We start from the raw sequence: 19,091 nt of genomic DNA, 5'->3' as shown, positions 1-19,091 counted from the left end.
AATAGAGCTCAATTGTTTGACTTGTCAATATATCCATGTTCACTATTTACGTATTTATTTCTCTCCAAATTCTGCAAAAGTTTATTAAAGTGCAGATTCGAGAGGCAGTTGGACAGTATGCGCCTGGAGCAGATTTTCCATCTAGAAGATGCGATATGTTTACTCCACAGTCTGAAAATCCTACTGTTCATGTGGCAAAGGCTCCCACTGTGCTCCCTCTAACAAAAATGGAACTAAAGAGCAGAACCGTTGTTTTTCCTAAAACAAGACCTGGCCAAAGCTCAGGTAATACTGCTTGCTTAGTAAATGATGCAGCATCTGTAATATCTTGTGGTCAGTTTACTATATTGTATGTTTCAGGACTTGAATGGCTTGGTTGACCAGTTCCCTTATTCTATCTCTAGTTTGAAATGTTATTCCTTGTGATGGAACTCTTTTCAGAAGTCTTTTTTTTTTTTTTCCTTTTTTTCCTTTTTCTTTCTTTTCCTCCCCACCCCGCTTTTTCTTTTTTTCTTCTCCTCATGCAGTACAGTCACACTTTTTCCCACAGATAGGTTTTGTGTACAGCAGGTAAGGTGCCAGTTTTTAAGCAGCTATGGTGAGTGTGATCATACTGTGCCTGGCGAAAAGGGCACTGTGATGTTGCTACAATTTGGCGAAGCTCTTTTGGGTTAATGCACTTTTGCAGTAGACCCATTCTCATCTGTATATGTGTCCCTGAGATACGAGATAAATCTGTGTATAGCGGAGAAATAAATGTTCTTCCTTAAGATGATAGGAATGTCAGCTATGAGTCTGGCTATCCTTGTCTTGTACTTGATGATTGAGGAGGACACTGTTGATAATGGAGTCTTAAATCCTCAGTCTGTACTTGTAATTCCAGTAATGCTTAAAATTCTCCAAATTACTGTATGAAACTGTCATTCTGTTACCTAGATACCAGATTTTTTGGTACTGCTTAGTTTTCTAGGTAATGAGGGTTTTTTTATGATTCATGGATGCTACATTTTTATTCAACAGACTTTAGAACTTTCAAGGCTTAATTTATCAATTATATCTGGCTTTCTTACATACACTTAAGAAAAAGGAGCATAATATAATATTCTTTTCTTTTTCTATTGTTATAAATGTGCTATATAATATATATGCAGCTAAACTTCCTGAAGTGCTACTCTAGACTGAGATGATCTTACAAATCTCCTGTTGATCCTTGGCAAAATGCACATTTCAAGTGTGAAATATGCCTATTGATACTGTTGAAGTTGGGATTTTCCGATTATTTCTTTTGTATAAGCTGTCAAGAATTTTATGACAGTGTGCTTGGAGTCTGCTCTTGGAGTTGGCTTCATCAGAATTGTTTCCTTCCTGTCTTGAAACATAGTTTCTGTTTAAATTCTTTCCAATAAAGATACTTGAATGAAGACATTTAATATACTCATCTGGTACTTCTCTTCTAGAGAGTTACCTGGAAATGGAGAATAAAGGGGATGAAACTGTGAAGTGGTTTTTGTCATCTTTTGCGCCACCCTATGTTAAAGTAAGTGAACGCGTGCACTGGAAGTTTTATGCATATCTCTTGGGTGGTTTTCCTTCTTTTCATGCTGCTCTCTTTTTCTCCTTCCAACCTCTCAAGAAAGTTTCCTTCTCCTCATCCAGTATCATCATCCAGATTGCAGTATGTAGTCAAGTATACATAGAAGAGGGGTGTTCCTCTTGGCTGCAAAATGCTAAACTTGCCTTGTTTCAAGACTTGTGCTGCTGTTATGCTGTACATGTTATCCATGTAGGTAATTTAAGTTAGATCAAGGATATTTGATTTACACTGCTGTTGCTTGTGCAATTCTCATGGATTTACCATCGATATTTGTAAGTTCTTCGCTGTTGTTTTTTGATAGTCTGAAATGTGGTGATGGTTGTGTTGATTTTATCCTAGAATTATTGTGGTCTGTTGTCAAGTAATGATGAAAAATGGTTATGTAGCACTCTTAGCTGTAGCCCAGAAGGTGGCTGTGCCTTGTTCCAGGCAGTGCATCACCTTACAACTACTGACGTCCAATTTAGGTGACTGCATAGATGTAGCAGTTTTAGTCATTTGTCTTTAGGAAGTCAGTATTTGTTCACTTGAAAGCAGCTTGATTGGGTGTATTTTCTTCAGTTCTGTGCAATGGTGGTGGGTGTATTGTGTGGTTTGGGTTTTTTTTTTTTTTTTGTGTTGTGTTCTTGTTTTCTTTCCCATCTGAATCTGACTCATAACTTTATTTGCAGGATGTGGATGGAACTGGATGTGTTTATAGAGTTACTTACTCCGCTTTCAGATGTTCCCGTGTTTCTGGTACTCTTGAAGCTCATGGAGAAGAGAAGGTACAATGACACACTAATATGCATGAAATATTTATATCTCAGTTGTAAAAATAGGATTTAATGTGACAAGCTCTCTGAAATAACAGTTAAAATTACAAGCTGGTTGTATTTTATCAAACTATGATAAAATGGCCTTCCACAGCTGGGTTCTGAGGGGTATCAGGTAGTCACTATCTACTTACCACAGCTGTTATGATGTCAGCTGAGTAGATTCTATGGATTTATGCGATCTGTAATTTGACTTCAATGTACTGTTTTGGTTTCTCTTTTTATTTTGTTCCCTTTTTTTTTTTTTTTAAGAGAAATTATTCTGTAACAGAAAATTGTTTCTAAATGTTTTATAAGAATCCACTAGAATATCACAAATAATGCTGGGTTCTTACAAAACTGGTGTGAGAACTGGTTTCCCTTCCTTTGAAGCAGTCTTGTCATGCTTGTTTAAGAACAGTTATTTGTTCCTCAAGTAGATTTCATTTGACTGATGATTTTATGTCCTGACCAGCAGAGGGTTTCATAACCACAATTATCAAGCACATCCAAGGACATACTGAGTGGGTTTTTATGGGGCTTTTGTCCCTCATCTTCTCCCTTAATGCTACTTCACTGCTGTTCATATGCATGAACACCTATCTTTTAATCATTATGGATTATTGTCATTCCTTAACTGCATTATTTCTATGATTTTATGATAGGATTTTTAATCTATTTGCATGAAAAAAAGCAACTTTCTCCCCTCCAGTTTCATAATAATTTCATAGCATTGAAAATCGTTATTTGAATTTAAATAGTTGTCTTTGCTTTAGCAATCCTAGTTCAGGCTTATTTGGATAACATTTACATTATTGGCATGTCAGGCCGTTGGCTGGAGCAGATAAGGTACAGTGCTATCATGATTTGCTTTTTTTTGCAGTGGGTATGATGATTGGCTAATCTGATATACTTGTAGCGATCTATTCTAATCTGCTGCTCCCCTTCTCTTTCTTCCCCCAACCTCAACTCTGAACACAACTCCTGAATTTATCTTGTACATCACTATACAGAGATAGGCCTTTGTTACACAGGTGACATCCAAGGATAATCAAATGCATAGCCTGCAAGTTGGTTTAAATTTCAGGCCTTTTAGTATTTGTAGCACAGTGTGCTTACAGACTTGGAGCTGAAGGAGTGCAGTTGTTCACAGCTTAGCTGAGAGATGAGGGTATCGCTGTCTTTCAGCTGCATGTATTTCACCTCCTGGTCTCCTTCTACCCCAGTTTGCTAATGGAAATAATTGTGCAAGCATTTGCTGACTTTGCTTAAAGCAGATTAGCTGAACTCAAGTTTTCTTCAAAATGGCTTGCACAATCTATTTCATCAAAACTTTTTCTCTTGTGAGCGAAGGAGGATGAGCTGTAGTGGTTTGTGCAAGATTACCTGTGTGAGGAATGTATGATCTGTAGCATGTAAACTTTGTGCTGACTTGACTGTAACTTTGTGTAGGTAAGATTTTGAGGATGTGTAGATTATTTTAATAAGCTTCTGCGAATTTTTTCTCTTGTTGTAGGTTGTTGTCATCTTTTTGCCTAGAGATATAGGGGATTACTCCCAGTTCTGGGACCTTGAGTGTCATCCAGTTGAAAAACCTGATTGCAAACACAAATTAAGATTTCAGCTTTCTGGAGCAGTAAGTATATAAATGCTATAAATGCTATAAATGTTGGCCTGAAAACAAATTTTTGGTAACATTTTAATTTCACTATACAGTGCTCTTTATCATATGTGCTGGTGTATTCTGAAAAACCCCCAAACCCAGACTGTGCTGATATTTTTGTTGGACTAAACTGTACTGTTTTCTTATGCTACAAAAATACCTTTTTCACCTTGCTTATGTGATAGTGAATTATCTTTTTCCATTTAAGATGTAAAATTTAATTTTGCTCAAAGGGACTAGAGACAAACTTGCTTTTTGTGGGAACTGGTTTTGTAGCTGCAGATTTGTTTGTATCAGACCCCAAGTGGATTGGTTTTATTTTTATAAATAACCTAAGAAAGTAATTGACCATTGCTATAATTTGTAGCTTAATGCAATATTGGAATTTTCAAATATCCATATTGGAGATATGGATGTGTCTCTGATAGAATCTGTTTGAGTATTTTATGGGAGTAACAGTTCCCGTACAGGTGGGAGTGATTTTGAGAATTCTATGTAGGAGTGATTGGACTGCAGCTCATCTTTGCTCACCCATTGTTCCTCAGCTCTAACTTTATGGTGGGGCTTGGAAGGAGGGGAGGGGATTGGGGGTTAGAATTGGTTTTCTGTGTGCGCTCTCCTTACCTTGCTTTTAATCCCTGTCTCTGTATATGAGTCTACATAGGACAGAGAATCTATTACTATTAAGAAGAATGAATTCTAATGATTGTTTAAATGACCTTACTATAGAATCATAGAATCAACTGTGTTGAAAAAAGACTTTTAAGATCATTGAGTCCAACAGTTACCCCAGGACTTGCAAGTCCATAATTAAGCCATGTCACTAAGGGTCTCATCTATGCATGTTTTCAACACTTCCAGGGATGGTGATTCCACCAGTTCCCCAGGAAGCCTGTTCCAATGCCTGATCACCCTTTCATTGAAGAAATTTTTCGTAGTATTTAGTCTGAACCTCTGCTGGTGCAGCTTGAGGCCTTTTCCTGTACTGCTATCACTTATTACTAGGGAGAAGAGACCAGCGCCCACCTCTCTCCATCCTCCTTTCAGGTAGTTATAGAGAGCAGTAAGGTTCTCACTGTGCCTCTTTTTCTCCAGACTAAACAACCCCAGTTTCCTCAGCTCTTCCTCTTAAGACTTGTGCTCTAGACCTTTCACCAGCTTTGATGTCCTTCTCTGGACCTATGCCAGAAGCTTAATTCTGGCTCTGTGAAGAGCTTTCTACATTCAGTATTGCGTGATTGCTATATATGCCTTCCTGTCCTTTCCAGAAAGCTTGAATTGATTTTCTGAGAAGCTCAGATAGAGATCTGGGACCTTTCTTTAGAGTACCAAGCTTGTTTCAGTAGTAGGAACCTGACTTATCCTTCTTGCTGGGTTACCTTACCTTTTATTTTGTAGGGTCCTTGTTCTTCGCAGTACTTAATTGTGTTGAAAAGAGGACTTGTTAAAAATGTATTTTTTTTTTAATAGCTTCTAATTTTGGCATGAAGAATGAGACCTGTATAATGTTTGGTTTGGGAGGATATTTTTATTCAGCTTTCATCTTATTCTTTGAACATAATTTTCCTTAAAATGAGGAAAGCATCTGTCATTAGTCTGTTTAAAGCTAGTTGAAATTGAGAGAAGATTAATTCTTTATCAGAAATCTAGTTTTGAATAATTTTCTTCTTAAAACACGACTAACTGTCAGAGTTGTGGAGATCTTTGAGCAACATAACTTGATATTAATGTTTTTGAATGTGTCAGATTTGTTCCTCTTGATTTTTTTTTTTTTTTTTCCGAAGCTGTTACAATTAGATCTTTTCAGCATCTCTTTGTGCGTATGGGAAAAATTTTGTATAAAGTACTTGCAATGCGCCATTATCACTTTGAAGAAGAGTTTAAAGGGAAGTACTTCCTTTCTGAACTAAATAAGGAACTACACAGCTGCTTGTAAGAGGGGACAACGCAAAACTTAAGTTGTTGCAGTTTTTAATTCAGATCCACTTTTGGTCAAGAAGACATGTCAGTTCCAATCTGTTACATCCTAGAGATCTAACTACAACTTTGAAAAGTACTTGGATTCTGCTGGATTTGCTGAAACAGAGGGCTATGGCTCTGGTTAATGTGACTTTTGATAGAATGAAGTGGGAAAACTGACTGTCATTCAGAGTAACTGAGTGGTGCTTATTTAAAGCACCACTTCAAAAGAAATGAAAAATTTGGAATAACTCAGGAAAGATCTAAAGAACAAGGTGATGTTAAGAAAATCAGTGGCACTTACTATACTTTTGTTATTCCTTGAAAAGCTCACTAACTGACTTTGATTATGCCCTTCATGCATTTGCAGTTCCCACCACTGGAAATAGTGGTCAGGAACTCAGAAGACAATGTGTCCAAAAGTTATCCCAAAGATAACTAAAGGAGGGATTCTACGTACACATGCTTTGCAACCTCAACCTCTCAATACTGGCCATTCAAACTTAGTTTTCTCTTTTCCTGTGAAACAATTCCTAAGATCATTGAGCTAAGAATGAGTATTGCCACTGTGCACTTAAGTCTTGGGCTGATATTTCAGTGTAATTGTTGGCCCTTTCTGAGTGAAATAGGGAACTGGCAAGATCTTACTGGAGGACTGAGGTGGCACCGAAGTTCATATTCCTCCATTAGCATGTAGAAAGTTGAGCACTTCATAAAGGACTTCGTAAAGTTTGAAGATACTACAAATGTTAAGTGCATATCCTTTTCTAATGTTCATCGTTTATGCCGTATAGCTGTGCAACTATGTAACTTCTTAAAGTAGCATTTTACACAAAATGAACTGAATTTCTTAATACTTCAAACATATTGCTATCTAAGAGTCCTGGTTTTATTCTTTTTATCAGCAGTACAGAGCTTCATCTTCTTTGGCTATACCAGAAGTGAGAGGAGGAAAAATCTTTATGAGCAAAGTAATTCCAATTTTAAAGCTAAACAAATTTGTATACTCCTGAGGTGGTTTTGGAACAAGAGCTCTCAGTTATAACCATTTGGACTGTGTATTTGAAATGCGAGAAGTCAGTGTGGGCCATGGTAAAGCATGTAGTACTTCAGAATGCCCTTATAAGGACTGGGGGAACTTCTGGTGATTTTTCTGTCTCTTTCTTCTCATGCTGTAAACTTGCCTTATTGATAAATTAGAATTTGAATTATAACACTGAGGCAGGATACCCCTCATTTTTACTACATAGGAAATTAAAAGCTCTTGAAATGAGGCACATGCACAAATCCTTTCTTGTCTTTATCTGCTGGGTTCTACTGTGGATCATTGGTTATTTGCAACGGAAAATTTTCTGTAAATTTAAGGTTGGGTTTTTTTTTTTTTGGCTGCTGCTATTTCTGACAGACTGATTGATTAGCAGCTCTTTCACTAGAAGAAATTAATGTCTAAAAGACAAGTTTGTCATAGCAGCTCTCTCTTGAAGAATATTTTTTTAATCTTCCCTACGTAAGGGAATCAACTGCTTGTCTAAAAACGTCAGCACCGTTTCAAAAACTGAGAGAATGTTGTACAACCGTAAGTGTAGGAGGTTCTTTTGGTTCTTTAGCTTTGTTCAAGATGTTGTGGCTCAAGTGGCTCCAAGCAGTACCTGGCTTGAGTTGTTACAGAATACAGAATACAGAATATGAAACTGGCTCTTTGGCAAAGTATTCCCTTAGGGTGATATGGCCTCATTGTGCTAGAGTGCATGGAATGGGCATCCTGATGATGGTAAATATTTTGGCCTAATTTCAGAATGTAACATTTACTATATAATGCATTATCAGATTCTGTCTCTCTGGAGAGGCCTTTCTTTTAGAAGGATTTATTGTTCATAATACAAAATTATTACCAAGCTTTTTTGCTGTTGTGAGAATCCAAACTATAGTGATGACTTAGGCCTTCCTTCTCTATGAGCAGCTGTTTAGCTGACATTGTTCTTGAGGCGTATGGGCAGAATGCAGAGGAATGTTGTTTTGATTTTGTGTTTGGTGAAATCTTCATTGCTAGCAGCCTTCTCAAGATTCCACCTGCGCTGCTGGTTTGTTGTGAACTGGCTTGTAACAAAATATTTGTAAGATACAGAAACCTGTTAGGTATTCCTCCTCAGTCACTGCTTCTGTTTCAGTGATCCAGACTCTACTCTTTCTGGAAGATTATACTTTAAATAAATTAAAGTCTTGGATTGGGTAAGGGAAATGACTTAAATGTTTGAATACTTAAATACTTTTTGAATGCTAAGTTTAAAGTCTTCTCTATTTTTGCCAATAGGGTAGTAGAACAGAAAACAAAACGTTAATTGTGAAAGATTCTACAAGTGCCTTCACAAAAACTGAGCTTTCAGTCACACCAGAAAAGGTTTACTCTGAAGCACCTACAATTAAAGTAGGGTATGTATGAATAAAACTTGAAATGAGAGTCTGCAACTGGGTAAAAGGGGGGGAAGGGAGGAGTAGGAATCTAATGCCACAATGAAAACCTTTTTTACCATTAGGACAAGGGATGTGGTGGAACAGGCTGCGCAGAGAGGCTGTGCGGTCTCTGTCTTTGAAGGTTTCTGGGATCTGACTGGATAAAGCCCTGACCAGCCTGGTCTGACCTCACAGCTGACCCTGGTTGGAAAAAGAGGGTGGAATAGAGACCTCCTGAGTCTCTTTTGAACTGAATTGTCCTATGATTCCACGTTAAAGAGTAAACAGCTGCAAAGAAGCTAGACTTGCCAAGCCTCTTAATGGCTTTGTATTGTTCAGCCTCCCATGCTTTTTCTTTTCAGTTCGGTTTCTAAGTTGCCAAACCTTGATTTGCTGTTGCAAATGAACTGGTATGAGCAGTCGAATCTTGAGCATAGTTTTTGTATAATCCCCTTTTGGACAGAATTTACAGGTCCATAGACCTGTAAATTCACTTCAGAGAAGACCACTGTAACTGCATGTCTTAACCTTACTGTTCTTCAGTTTTAAGTTAATTCCTGTTTCTTTTCCTATGGGATGCTGTGAACATGGCAGGGAAGTAAAACGTTTTGGTTAAGTATAGCATCTCTGAGAAGAGTTTAGTTCTCTAGGAAAGCATATGGGGGAAAAGTTCAGATTGTGAACATGTGTGTAAGTATATCTACTTACCTTTATGCCACGGGGATGCTTTCATTATTTCTGACTAAAATGTAACTTGTGAGAGTTGATGCCTTCAGGATCTTTCAGTGTTTGTTGATTTAGTCTCAAAAAATACACCTGTTGTCTTGAAATACACAATCAATATATTCAGACCATGTAAGTAGGAAATGTTAACATCTTAAATCTCTTTTTCAAATCAGACAAAATGAGATCATTCGAGGGGTGTATGCACCGGAAGACCTGTATATTTTTCCTCTAACTAGAGTTGGGGAATCACGCACAATAAAGGTCAACTTGCGGAATAATACATTTACAACGCATGTGGTAAGTTTGACAGACTTTATTTTAAACAGATTTTCATAAGCCTTTGCAACAGTTCACCTGTACTGTTTTTGTTTAGTCTTGACAGATTGTGGTAGTACAAGTCTTAGTTTGTTAGTGTCAAAAGTTAGCATTATATTTGAAGAATTTGGCTCTCCTGTAATTTTTGCCCTTTTCTTTTGCCCAACTGAATCATTAAATGTATTTGTAATATATCTGCAATTGAAAAAAAGAATAGATTATAGTTTGCATAGATGTTATCTTGATTTATTTAATTTTTTAACTTAAAATATTGAGATGTGAATTTTTATTACCATATATAAATGTGTGCATGCTTCAATTTTAAACCCTGTGTCTGTGTAGAATCATAGAATAGTTAGAGTTGGAAAGGACCTTAAGATCATTGAGTTCCAATCCCCCTGCCATGGGCAGGGACACCTCACACTAAACCATCTCACCCAAGGCTCTGTCCAAACTGGCCTTGAACACCACCACGGATGGAGCATTCACAACTTCCCTGGGCAACCCATTCCAATGCCTCACCACCCTTACAGTAAAGAATTTCTTCCCTATATCCAATCTAAACTTCCCCTGTTTAAGTTTTAACCCGTTACCCCTTGTCCTGTCACTACAGTCCCTAATGAAGAGTCCCTCTCCAGCATCCTTATATAGCCCCCCTTCAGATACTGGAAGGCTGCTATGAGGTCTCCATGAAGCCTTCTCTTCTCCAGGCTGAACAGCCCCAACTTCCTCAGCCTGTCTTCATCTGGGAGGTGCTCCAGTCCCCTGATCATCCTCGTGGCCCTCCTCTGGACTTGTTCCAGCAGTTCCATGTCCTTCTTATGTTGAGGACACCAGAACTGCCCACAGTACTCCTGGTGAGGTCTCAGGAGAGCAGACTAGAGGGTCTGGATCAACTCCTTAGACTTGCTGGTCACGCTTCTTTTGATGCAGCCCAGGATACGGTTGGCTTTCTGGGCTGCGAGCGCACACTGAGACCGGCTCATGTTCATTTTCTCATCGACCAACACCCCAAGTCCTTCTCTGCAGGGCTGCTCTGAATCTCTTCTCTGCCCAACCTGTAGCTGTGCCTGGGATTGCTCCGACCCAGGTGTAGGACCCTGCACGTGTCATGGTTAAACTCCATAAGGTTGGCATCAGCCCACCTCACAAGCGTGTTGAGGTCCCTCTGGATTGCATTCCTTCCCTCCAGCATATCAACCAAACCGCACAGCTTGGTGTCATCGGCAAACTTGCTGAGGGCGCACTCAATCCCACTCTCCATGGCACCAACAAAGATGTTGAACAAGACCGGTCCCAACACCGATCCCTGAGGGACACCACTCGTTACTGGTCTCCAGGTGGACATCGAGCCATTGACCACAACTCTTTGCATGCGGCCATCCAGCCAGTTCTTTATCCACTGAGTGGTCCATCCATCAAATGGATGACTCTCCAGTTTAGAGACAAGGATGTCGTGTGGGACAGTGTCTAACGCTTTGCACAAGTCCAGGTAGATGATGTCAACTGCTCTACTCCTGTCCATTAATTCCTTGGCCCCATCATAGAAGGCCACCAGATTGGTCAGGCAGGATTTCCCCTTAGTGAAGCCATGCTGGCTGTCACCAAGCACCTTGTTGTTTTTCATGTGCCTTAGCATGCCTTCCAGGAGAATGTGCTCCAAGATTTTGCCAGGCACAGAGGTGAGACTGACTGGTCTGTAATTCCCCGGGTCTTCCATTTTCCCCTTCTTGAAAATGGGGATTATATTTCCCTTTTTCCAGTCATCGGGAACTTCACCTGACTGCCATGATTTTTCAGATATGATGGACAGTGGCTTAGCAACTTCATTTGGCAGCTCCTTCAGGACCCGTGGATGGATTTCATCAGGTCCTATGGACTTGTGCACATTCAGGTTCTGAAGATGGTCTTGAACCAGATCCCCTCCTACAGTGGGCCTAGGGTCTTCATTCTGCCAGTCCCTGCTTCTGCCTTCCCAGACTTGGGTGGTGTGGTCAGAGCATTTGCCAGTGAAGACTGAGGCAAAGAAGTCATTCAGAACCTCAGCCTTCTCCAAATCTAGGATAGCCAGTTCTCCTGATAGCTTCCAGACGGGGCCCACATTGTCCCTAGTCTGTCTTTTATTTGCAATGTACCTATAATACATTTGCAATGTACCTATATAAAATAATGCTTCCTGTTACCTTTCACATCCCTAGCCAAGTTTTATTCTAAGTGGGCCTCAGCTTTCCTAACCTGGTCCATAGCTTCCCAAACAACATCCCTGTATACTTCCCATGCTGCCTGTCCTTGCTTTCACCTTTTATAAGCCTCTTTCTTTTTTTTCCCTTTCTCTCTTAAGTTACCTCAGCAGCTCCTTATCTATCCATGGAGGTCTCCTGGCCCTCCTACTGCACTTCCTTCTAGTTGGGACACAACACTTCTGAGCTTGTAGCAGGTGATCCTTGAATATCAACCAACAGTCTTGGGCCCCCCTACCCTCTAGGGCTATATCCCATGGAACCTTACTAAGCAGGTTCCTGAAGAGGCTGAAGTCTGCTCTCTAAACCAGTGTAAAGCTGTATTTGTAAGTGATATGATTTATCTTAAGTATGTCCTAAGTTGAATATGCTAGGCTTAGTTATAGTGCGCTTTTAAGCATTTTTTTTATTAAATTGCAGCTGAAATTTGTAAGTCCCAGAGAGCCTTTCTACATCAAGCACTCAAAATACTCTTTAAGGTGAGTAATGCATATGCTAACGTTCTCTCCTAACAAAAAAATTAAATAAGAAATTCAGTAAGACAAATATCTTTGTATGTACAGTGCTGAAATGCAGATCTAAGTACCTAACAGTCTGGCTGTCTAGTTAAAGATTTATTTTTTTTTAGTTAAAGGATTTTTTCTTTTTTTTTCTCCTTTTTGCTAAGATGTAGTCTATAATCTTGGTTAGAAGCAGAATGAGCCCACACAGTTATTTCTGCATCTGCCAATTTCTTCCCTGCAAATTGTTTCTAACAGTGCTGCTGCTTTTAATGCTAAGCCTAATGCTTCATTTAACCATTTGGCATGCTGTGCGCAATCAAGTCATTCCTTCCATTTATACTTTCTGCACAACAGACCAAGCAAATTGCCTTCATCATGCCTCTAATTTGACAAACCTGCAGAGCTGCATCAAAGATTCTTAGCAAATACAAGGTTTGAGTTGCCAGTGGAATTGCCTGGTCACACCAAGTATTTCAGCACATTACCTGCATAAAAGGAATTTTCAAGTTGGTGATAACAATCCCTCAAAATAAATCCAGTTATCTTTGGAGTTCATTACAACAAGTATTTGACAGTCTATTAGTCATCTCTTCAAGAAGTATAGCATCTCACATGCTTCTCTGTAACAGTGGTATTGACAGGAGGACAGAAATGCAACCATTTCATTAGAAGTGGTTTGTTCCGTATAGCATACATTCATATAACATACATTCTTAAACAGATCCCTATTTTAAAGACAGGGAAGCAAAGGGTATATAGAACAGAAATTATGAACAAAAGCGTAAATGGAACAAGATACTCTGGCTCCTAATCTAGTTTTGTATCTGCCAACAATACTTAGCATTTATGATAAAGACAACTCTATGGTGATGTTAGCCACAGGTATTCAAGGTATTCTTAAGGCCACTTTCCAGTGCAAAGTGTCATAAACCACTTAGACATGGGTTCCAGTGTTTTTATTGAACTGGCATATTTTTACTAAATATGTCATATTGGATGGCACAGAAGGGCTTTTTATGGAGGCAGTGACCAATGTTAAATTTATTAAAATAAAGATGTCTAGCTAGACCTGTTTGAGGCTGTACCGCTGCAGACAAAGGGCAGGATAACTTGACTGCCCTGAAAAAGATGAGTAACTTCACTGGAAAACACTTAGCTAAAAAAAATTCTTGAGGAATGCTGTAAAAGCTTTTTGTTAGATTTTCTGTGAGAAATGAAAATCTCCTATTGCTTTTATTGAAAGTAGACTTTAATAAGTTTAAAATTCAGTCTACCGTTTTAAAGGGTATCAGCTGAATATACTGCACTTTCTAATAGCGTTCTACAGCCTTTTCTTTTAGTAACTTCAGCAGTTTTTTCTTTAGTTGTAAATATTGGTCTTTCCTGGCTTTTTAAAAAGTCATTCATCTGAAGTCAGCTTACCTCTCTGAAGCAGCTATCCCATTTAAGAGCATAAAGCACAGAATAATTATTTGACTTGAATAGATGCTTTTAGAAAAGTGTTAAAAGAACTTCTCTTTAAGGGCTTTTATTTGAGAACAGCATCAAGGAGGATGTCAGCAGAGTCTTTAACTACTTCCTTCTGAACTAGGTTAACTGAACATCTTACAAATAAGAGTGTAAAAACAAAGTACCACTTAACCTCTTAGGGCCAAAAAAATGTGATGGTCTGTTGCATACTCTTCATTTTGAAGACCAAATTTGAAAGCAATTCTGTGTAATCCAGTTTTAAATCTGGATAATGGAATTTCAAGTTTGTATGTAATACCAAGATTCTGACCTTCAGAAGCTGCTATAGTGGCTTACCCATTCTTGTTTAATTGGTTATGTCATTACAAGCATGCATACATAGCACAGCTGGTTCCTTTACTGCAGTTTACTCAGTTGAAAATAGTAACAGGCTTTATCCAAATACAGTGTCTATCACCCAAAACTGTAAGGGGAAACATTAGAAAACAGCTGACTTTTTTAAAACCTTTGGCTAATTGGTTTCTGAAATGACTACCAGGTTATGCCTGTCTAAAAACAGTTTGAAAAATAAGCTGTTTCTTTTGTATTTCCTTCAGAAGTCATCTGAAATTAGTTGATTACAGGGTAGTATATATTTCATTACTATATATTTCTTAAACTAAAAGGTAAAACTGTTTTATGCTTGACTGTTTTTGTCATCAGTGCCCACCATTCTGTGTGTCAGGAGTCACTATTCATTGACAATAGATCGGGTTACTGTGGCTTAGATGCTGCTTACGCATACTGTTCCTTTTAAACTTTGCTATTGTTGCTACTTTGTTTAGAATCCTGCAGTCTTAGTATGTCTATGGAGTAAGCTTCAGGCATATCTGACTTGAAACTGATGCAACAACCTGTGAAGGCCATATAGTATTCATAGAGTAATTGAGTTGCAGTCATAGTGAAAAGTTTGAAGTAAAACTTTTCGTTAAGAGAAAACAGTTAGTTGCAGGGAATTCTGCTTGTCCTGACACTATTTTTCTTAACTAGCTTCTGGCTATTGGACTTAAAAAAAGCCTCCAGAATTGCTTAATTTCTGAGAACATTTATTCTATATATTAACCCAAAGAGCTGTAGTAGCTGGAGTCAGAACTTTCTCATTTTGACTTATGTAGGGCCAATATTATCGTTTCCAAATCTTGAAGGGTAAGAGCACAGACTGAGTATCATAGGTTGGATTATTGTAGAGGAAAAGAATCTGAAAAGGTAGGAACAAATTAAGGAAAATAAGCACACTCCAGAGAATGCTAGATAATACTAAATACTGTTAAGGGGAGAACACTGAAACTACAATAAAAGAAAGTAAAGCTGTCTTTTCTTTCCTTGTCTTATTAAGTGATGCTGTTAATTTTTCCTTATTCTAGTATGTGCCTGTTACAGTTTCCCATCTGTTAGTGCTGGATATTTCTGTTGCATGTCGTGGAATCCAGTAGGCCACCACTTGGCATTTACAGCTTGTTGCTTGTATAGCTTTATATCTTTAAAACATTTGCTTTAGGCTCTTGACAATTAAGGCAGGCACCCATTGCATTTGATACGTTTTTATGAAATCTGAATAGCAGAGGAATTATATAACCTAAAAAAGTGTAACGTTATATCTTTTATAACACTATTTGAGGATGGGTATATTGACTTGCAATGATTCTGCAGAGTATTTCTTAATGTGGATGCAATTAAAAGTAATTGAAATTATTTTACTATCTTCGAATTGGTGGAATTTCAAAACAAATTGGAAATTTTGGTGTACTTGTCAGATGACTTCTGAAGGGAAGTAATGTAGTAACTTTGCTCTAAATATAGTTTATTCACTGTTTATATTATTGTAAAGAGGCAGACCAAACTTATGTAGGTAAACTAGCAGCAATAAAGTATTGCAGTACTTTATATAATCAGGAGGAAATAATGACCTTTACAGTCAAAGTCCCTCAGAAGAATAAGAGGTAATGAGATAATAAAAATAAACTTGATGATCCAGTGCACATTCAATGTACTATTTTGGTGAAAATCAAAGCTAGAGAAGAATTACTCTATTGAGTAGGATTTACTTGTTTATTAACAGAGAATATGCACATAATTATCTTTTTACAGATCCCATCATTACATCAATGTGCCAGTCCAGTTCAAGCCAAAGGCAGAAGGAAAGTTTGAAGGTGTCTTTGTTGTGTCAACGGCTAAATATGGCTCACTTAATATTCGGCTATGTGGTAAAGCTATTGCAAAACATGACAGTTTTGTAACTTTTTAATAATTTAGAACAGTTTATGCCATTCAAAATAGTCCAAGATTTGCTACTACATTTCCATATTATTGTCCTACTTGTTTTGCCCTGTGATGCTGCTTTGACGGAACATCTTTTGTAAGATAAATTACGGTGCTTGTTTTCATAGTAAAACCACTGAGAAATAACATTGTATGTTTTAAAGTTATCATGTTCTAATTTATGTTTCCGCACTTTTGTTGAAAAGGGAAGTTTTCTATTTTTGCATTTATTAGGTGTAGCTGGATACTGATCTATTTTATTTTAAGCATTGTAAATACAGAAATAAAATTTATCTGTTAACAGTTGATTTTACCTCATTTCTGTTTTTGGTTAGAGAATTCCTTGCTGTAGGTATGGGGTTAAGCTCCCCTACCCTTAGGCAATGCTAGTTTGCTGGAGGGGGAGCCTTGGGGAGCAGAAGGGGTTGCAGTACAGAAGCTGATTTGTGAGTAACGTGTCTCTGACTGGTAAATCTGGAACCAGATCGAAGATCTGAGAGTAAGCCCCTAACTTCTCACACAGTTCAGTGGGAGGCATGAACATTGTTTTAACTCTAAGAATGTGAAAACAGTGTAAATTAAACATGAGCAATACTGTGTTCAGCCCTCCAGAACTATTTGTCTAACCCAGTATTCTGTCTCTAGGTGTGGTGAAAAGATGTTGCTTTGAAAGATGACGTAAGCTTGGCTGCTGCCTTTGGTTCACTTCTCTTGCATTTTCTCAGCATCTGCAGTCATTTGATTGGGGATGGGAGGTAGATTCCCACCTATCCGTTCTTTTTGCACATATGGACCTGTTTTTGAATGTATTTATTCACCTGTCTGAACCCTTTTAGACGTTGTTTGCACAACTTCATGTGGAAAGCTCTAGAAGTTCACTGTCTGCTCTTTTAACAAAAGGTTTTGGGGGTTCTTTTTGGTGTGCTGAACTTGCTTCTTTCTAATTTTGGTAAGTACTCAGCAGATCCCATATTGTAGGATTCAGTGAACAACAGTTTCACAATCGGCTTACTCACTTTTACCATGTCCTTTGTACGCTTTGGTTCAGCCTGCTATTTTATTTCTGTAGCATGGAGCTGTGTCTGAAGTTGCCTTAAGCTAGCAATGTACCTTTTGACAGCATAGTTCTGTCATAGCATATGTACATTATTCCTTTCTTCAGGCTGGTAGAACCGTGAGTGAAATTCCTTTTTTCTTCAGGTTGGTAGACCCGTGAGTGAAATTTCTTTCAATGTGAGATTGTTTAACTGCATTTTCAAACAATTGACATTTGAAGAAAATGGAAGAAAACCCCTCAAGTACCCAGTGCATTGCCTGTGATGCATGCCACCAATATTATGTTGAAGTATACTAAAGCTGCTGTTTCTTCATCAAACCTTGTTTCTCAGCAGTCTGGAAACCAGGAAGGGAAGTTTTACTGAAAGAAATTAACCTAGACATCAGAAGACTTGCCACCTGCAGTTTAGTCTCACACGCTCAACTTGCTGGTAGTCTTTTCTGAACCAGTTTACCTTTCTTTTCAACAACCTTGCTTTCTCAATAGAAATTGTCCTTAGATGACTGTCTGTTAATAAGGAACCTGGATCACTGAGGAGGAACGATCACTATGTTAATAAGAGCTGTGTGATCTTGTAAGTTTTACTATCCATTGGGATGGTTTTAGTAGTTGTTTGCACAAGGTTAAGTGACAGTCCCTGCTGTGATAAGAATCTTCATAACACTGGTTTCCATAAAGATAAAAAACCTCCTGGAACACATCCCAGATTTTTGTCAAAGAGTGATTTTGATTTTCCAGTTTATTCCAGATTACTTGCCTCTAAATTTAGAATTAAACCTTCATGACTTAGATGCCGGACCACCCTCTGTTCCTTCTCTGTTAATAAAACAAGCCTCTTTAGAAAGATCCGTTGTTTCTCTCTGTGCCTAAGGAGTTGAAACAGCTGTCAGTATTGTCACACAGAATTTCCTGCTAAGTAGTGATCTTTGTAAAAGTGTGCCTTTGAATTGCAGTAAGAAACCCCAACTTTGGATAATTGTTTATTTGGTCTAAATTCAGAATTGTCTTTGTGTGGTGCTGATGTGGTAGGCCTGCTGTCTGGGACTCTGTTCACACTTCTGATACGGGCTTTTCTTGAATCCCCGAGATGAGAACAGCTGGGAGGAATGGTTCTGCATTCTTCCCTGTGTTACTGCCTGGATTGGACATAAGGGAGGAAAGGGGTGCAGAATGTGCTGCTGTGGATACTCTCTGGTGAGCTGTGCTTGTGTGTGTGCATAAATGTGTAAATATATTTATGGGTGAAAGACATTTTGAAGCATGATTATAAACAAATGACCTGCCCTCCTTATCCAAGGGAATCCTGTTTTGCAGGTGATGCTAAATATTCTGGCATCTCTTTACAGCTCATTTTGCTTGATTAATTTCTAATAACAATGACTTCCTTTGCAGTGGGGAAAGGAAGTTGCAGGCTGGTAACTCCATGACGAGACTGTGCTGGAGAACATCCCTGGAGCACTTGTGCCAGCAGTTGTTTTGGCTGTTTGAATTATATTGCTATACTTGTATTCGTAAGGCAAATCAAAATGATTCCAAGTGATATAAGAAGGGTAGGTAATCTTAAAATATTTTAGCTGTTCTACTCCTGTGGTTCTTGTTTCATGAATGTTTAACAGAAGTTTCGATTAGTACTACATGATTAACCTACCTCCTGAAGAATAAATTGTGCATGATTTTCCTCCCCCACCCTCCCAGTTTAAGTACTCCATACTATTTTGGTTTGGTTACAACAGCCATTGGGCATACTGGCAGTAATTATCATCTCTAGACATGGACCTTGTCATATAGGAAAAAAAGCAAATTAGGGAAAGGCACATATGCTCTAGTGTGTGCAATACAAACTCAAAGACAGATTTGTGTGTGTTTGGGTTTTTTTCATTTTTTATTTGGCTCTTTTTGGTGAGACAGAGAAGGTGAGGAAGAGAGGAATACTTCAGTGGAAACCCAAGTCTGATAGCCGATACATCAGTTGTAGATGAAGTTTTTCCCCAGTAATGAAAGTGCAAAAGCTGGAGCTCAGC

The 19,091-nt window shown here is 38.3% G+C and overlaps 1 protein-coding gene across 1 annotated transcript in view; it reads left to right on the top strand.

The window, feature by feature from the left end:
- Window positions 1-16,319, top strand: part of CEP192 (centrosomal protein 192) — a 79,383-nt gene extending 63,064 nt beyond the window's left edge. Inside the window, exons 47-54 of the mRNA XM_065669137.1 lie at window positions 81-285; window positions 1,458-1,537; window positions 2,266-2,361; window positions 3,905-4,024; window positions 8,322-8,440; window positions 9,361-9,484; window positions 12,163-12,221; window positions 15,843-16,319. Coding sequence (XP_065525209.1) covers window positions 81-285; window positions 1,458-1,537; window positions 2,266-2,361; window positions 3,905-4,024; window positions 8,322-8,440; window positions 9,361-9,484; window positions 12,163-12,221; window positions 15,843-15,999 — 960 coding nt within the window. The 3' untranslated portion in view covers window positions 16,000-16,319. The remainder of the gene's footprint in view (window positions 1-80; window positions 286-1,457; window positions 1,538-2,265; window positions 2,362-3,904; window positions 4,025-8,321; window positions 8,441-9,360; window positions 9,485-12,162; window positions 12,222-15,842) is intronic.
- The last annotated feature ends 2,772 nt before the right edge of the window (window positions 16,320-19,091 follow it).

The sequence above is a fragment of the Lathamus discolor genome, chromosome 2 (genome assembly GCF_037157495.1).
Source record: "Lathamus discolor isolate bLatDis1 chromosome 2, bLatDis1.hap1, whole genome shotgun sequence".
In the NCBI taxonomy this organism is placed as follows: domain Eukaryota; kingdom Metazoa; phylum Chordata; class Aves; order Psittaciformes; family Psittacidae; genus Lathamus; species Lathamus discolor.
Note: the sequence above shows the minus strand (reverse complement) of the source record. Positions and strands in the feature narration are given on the sequence as shown.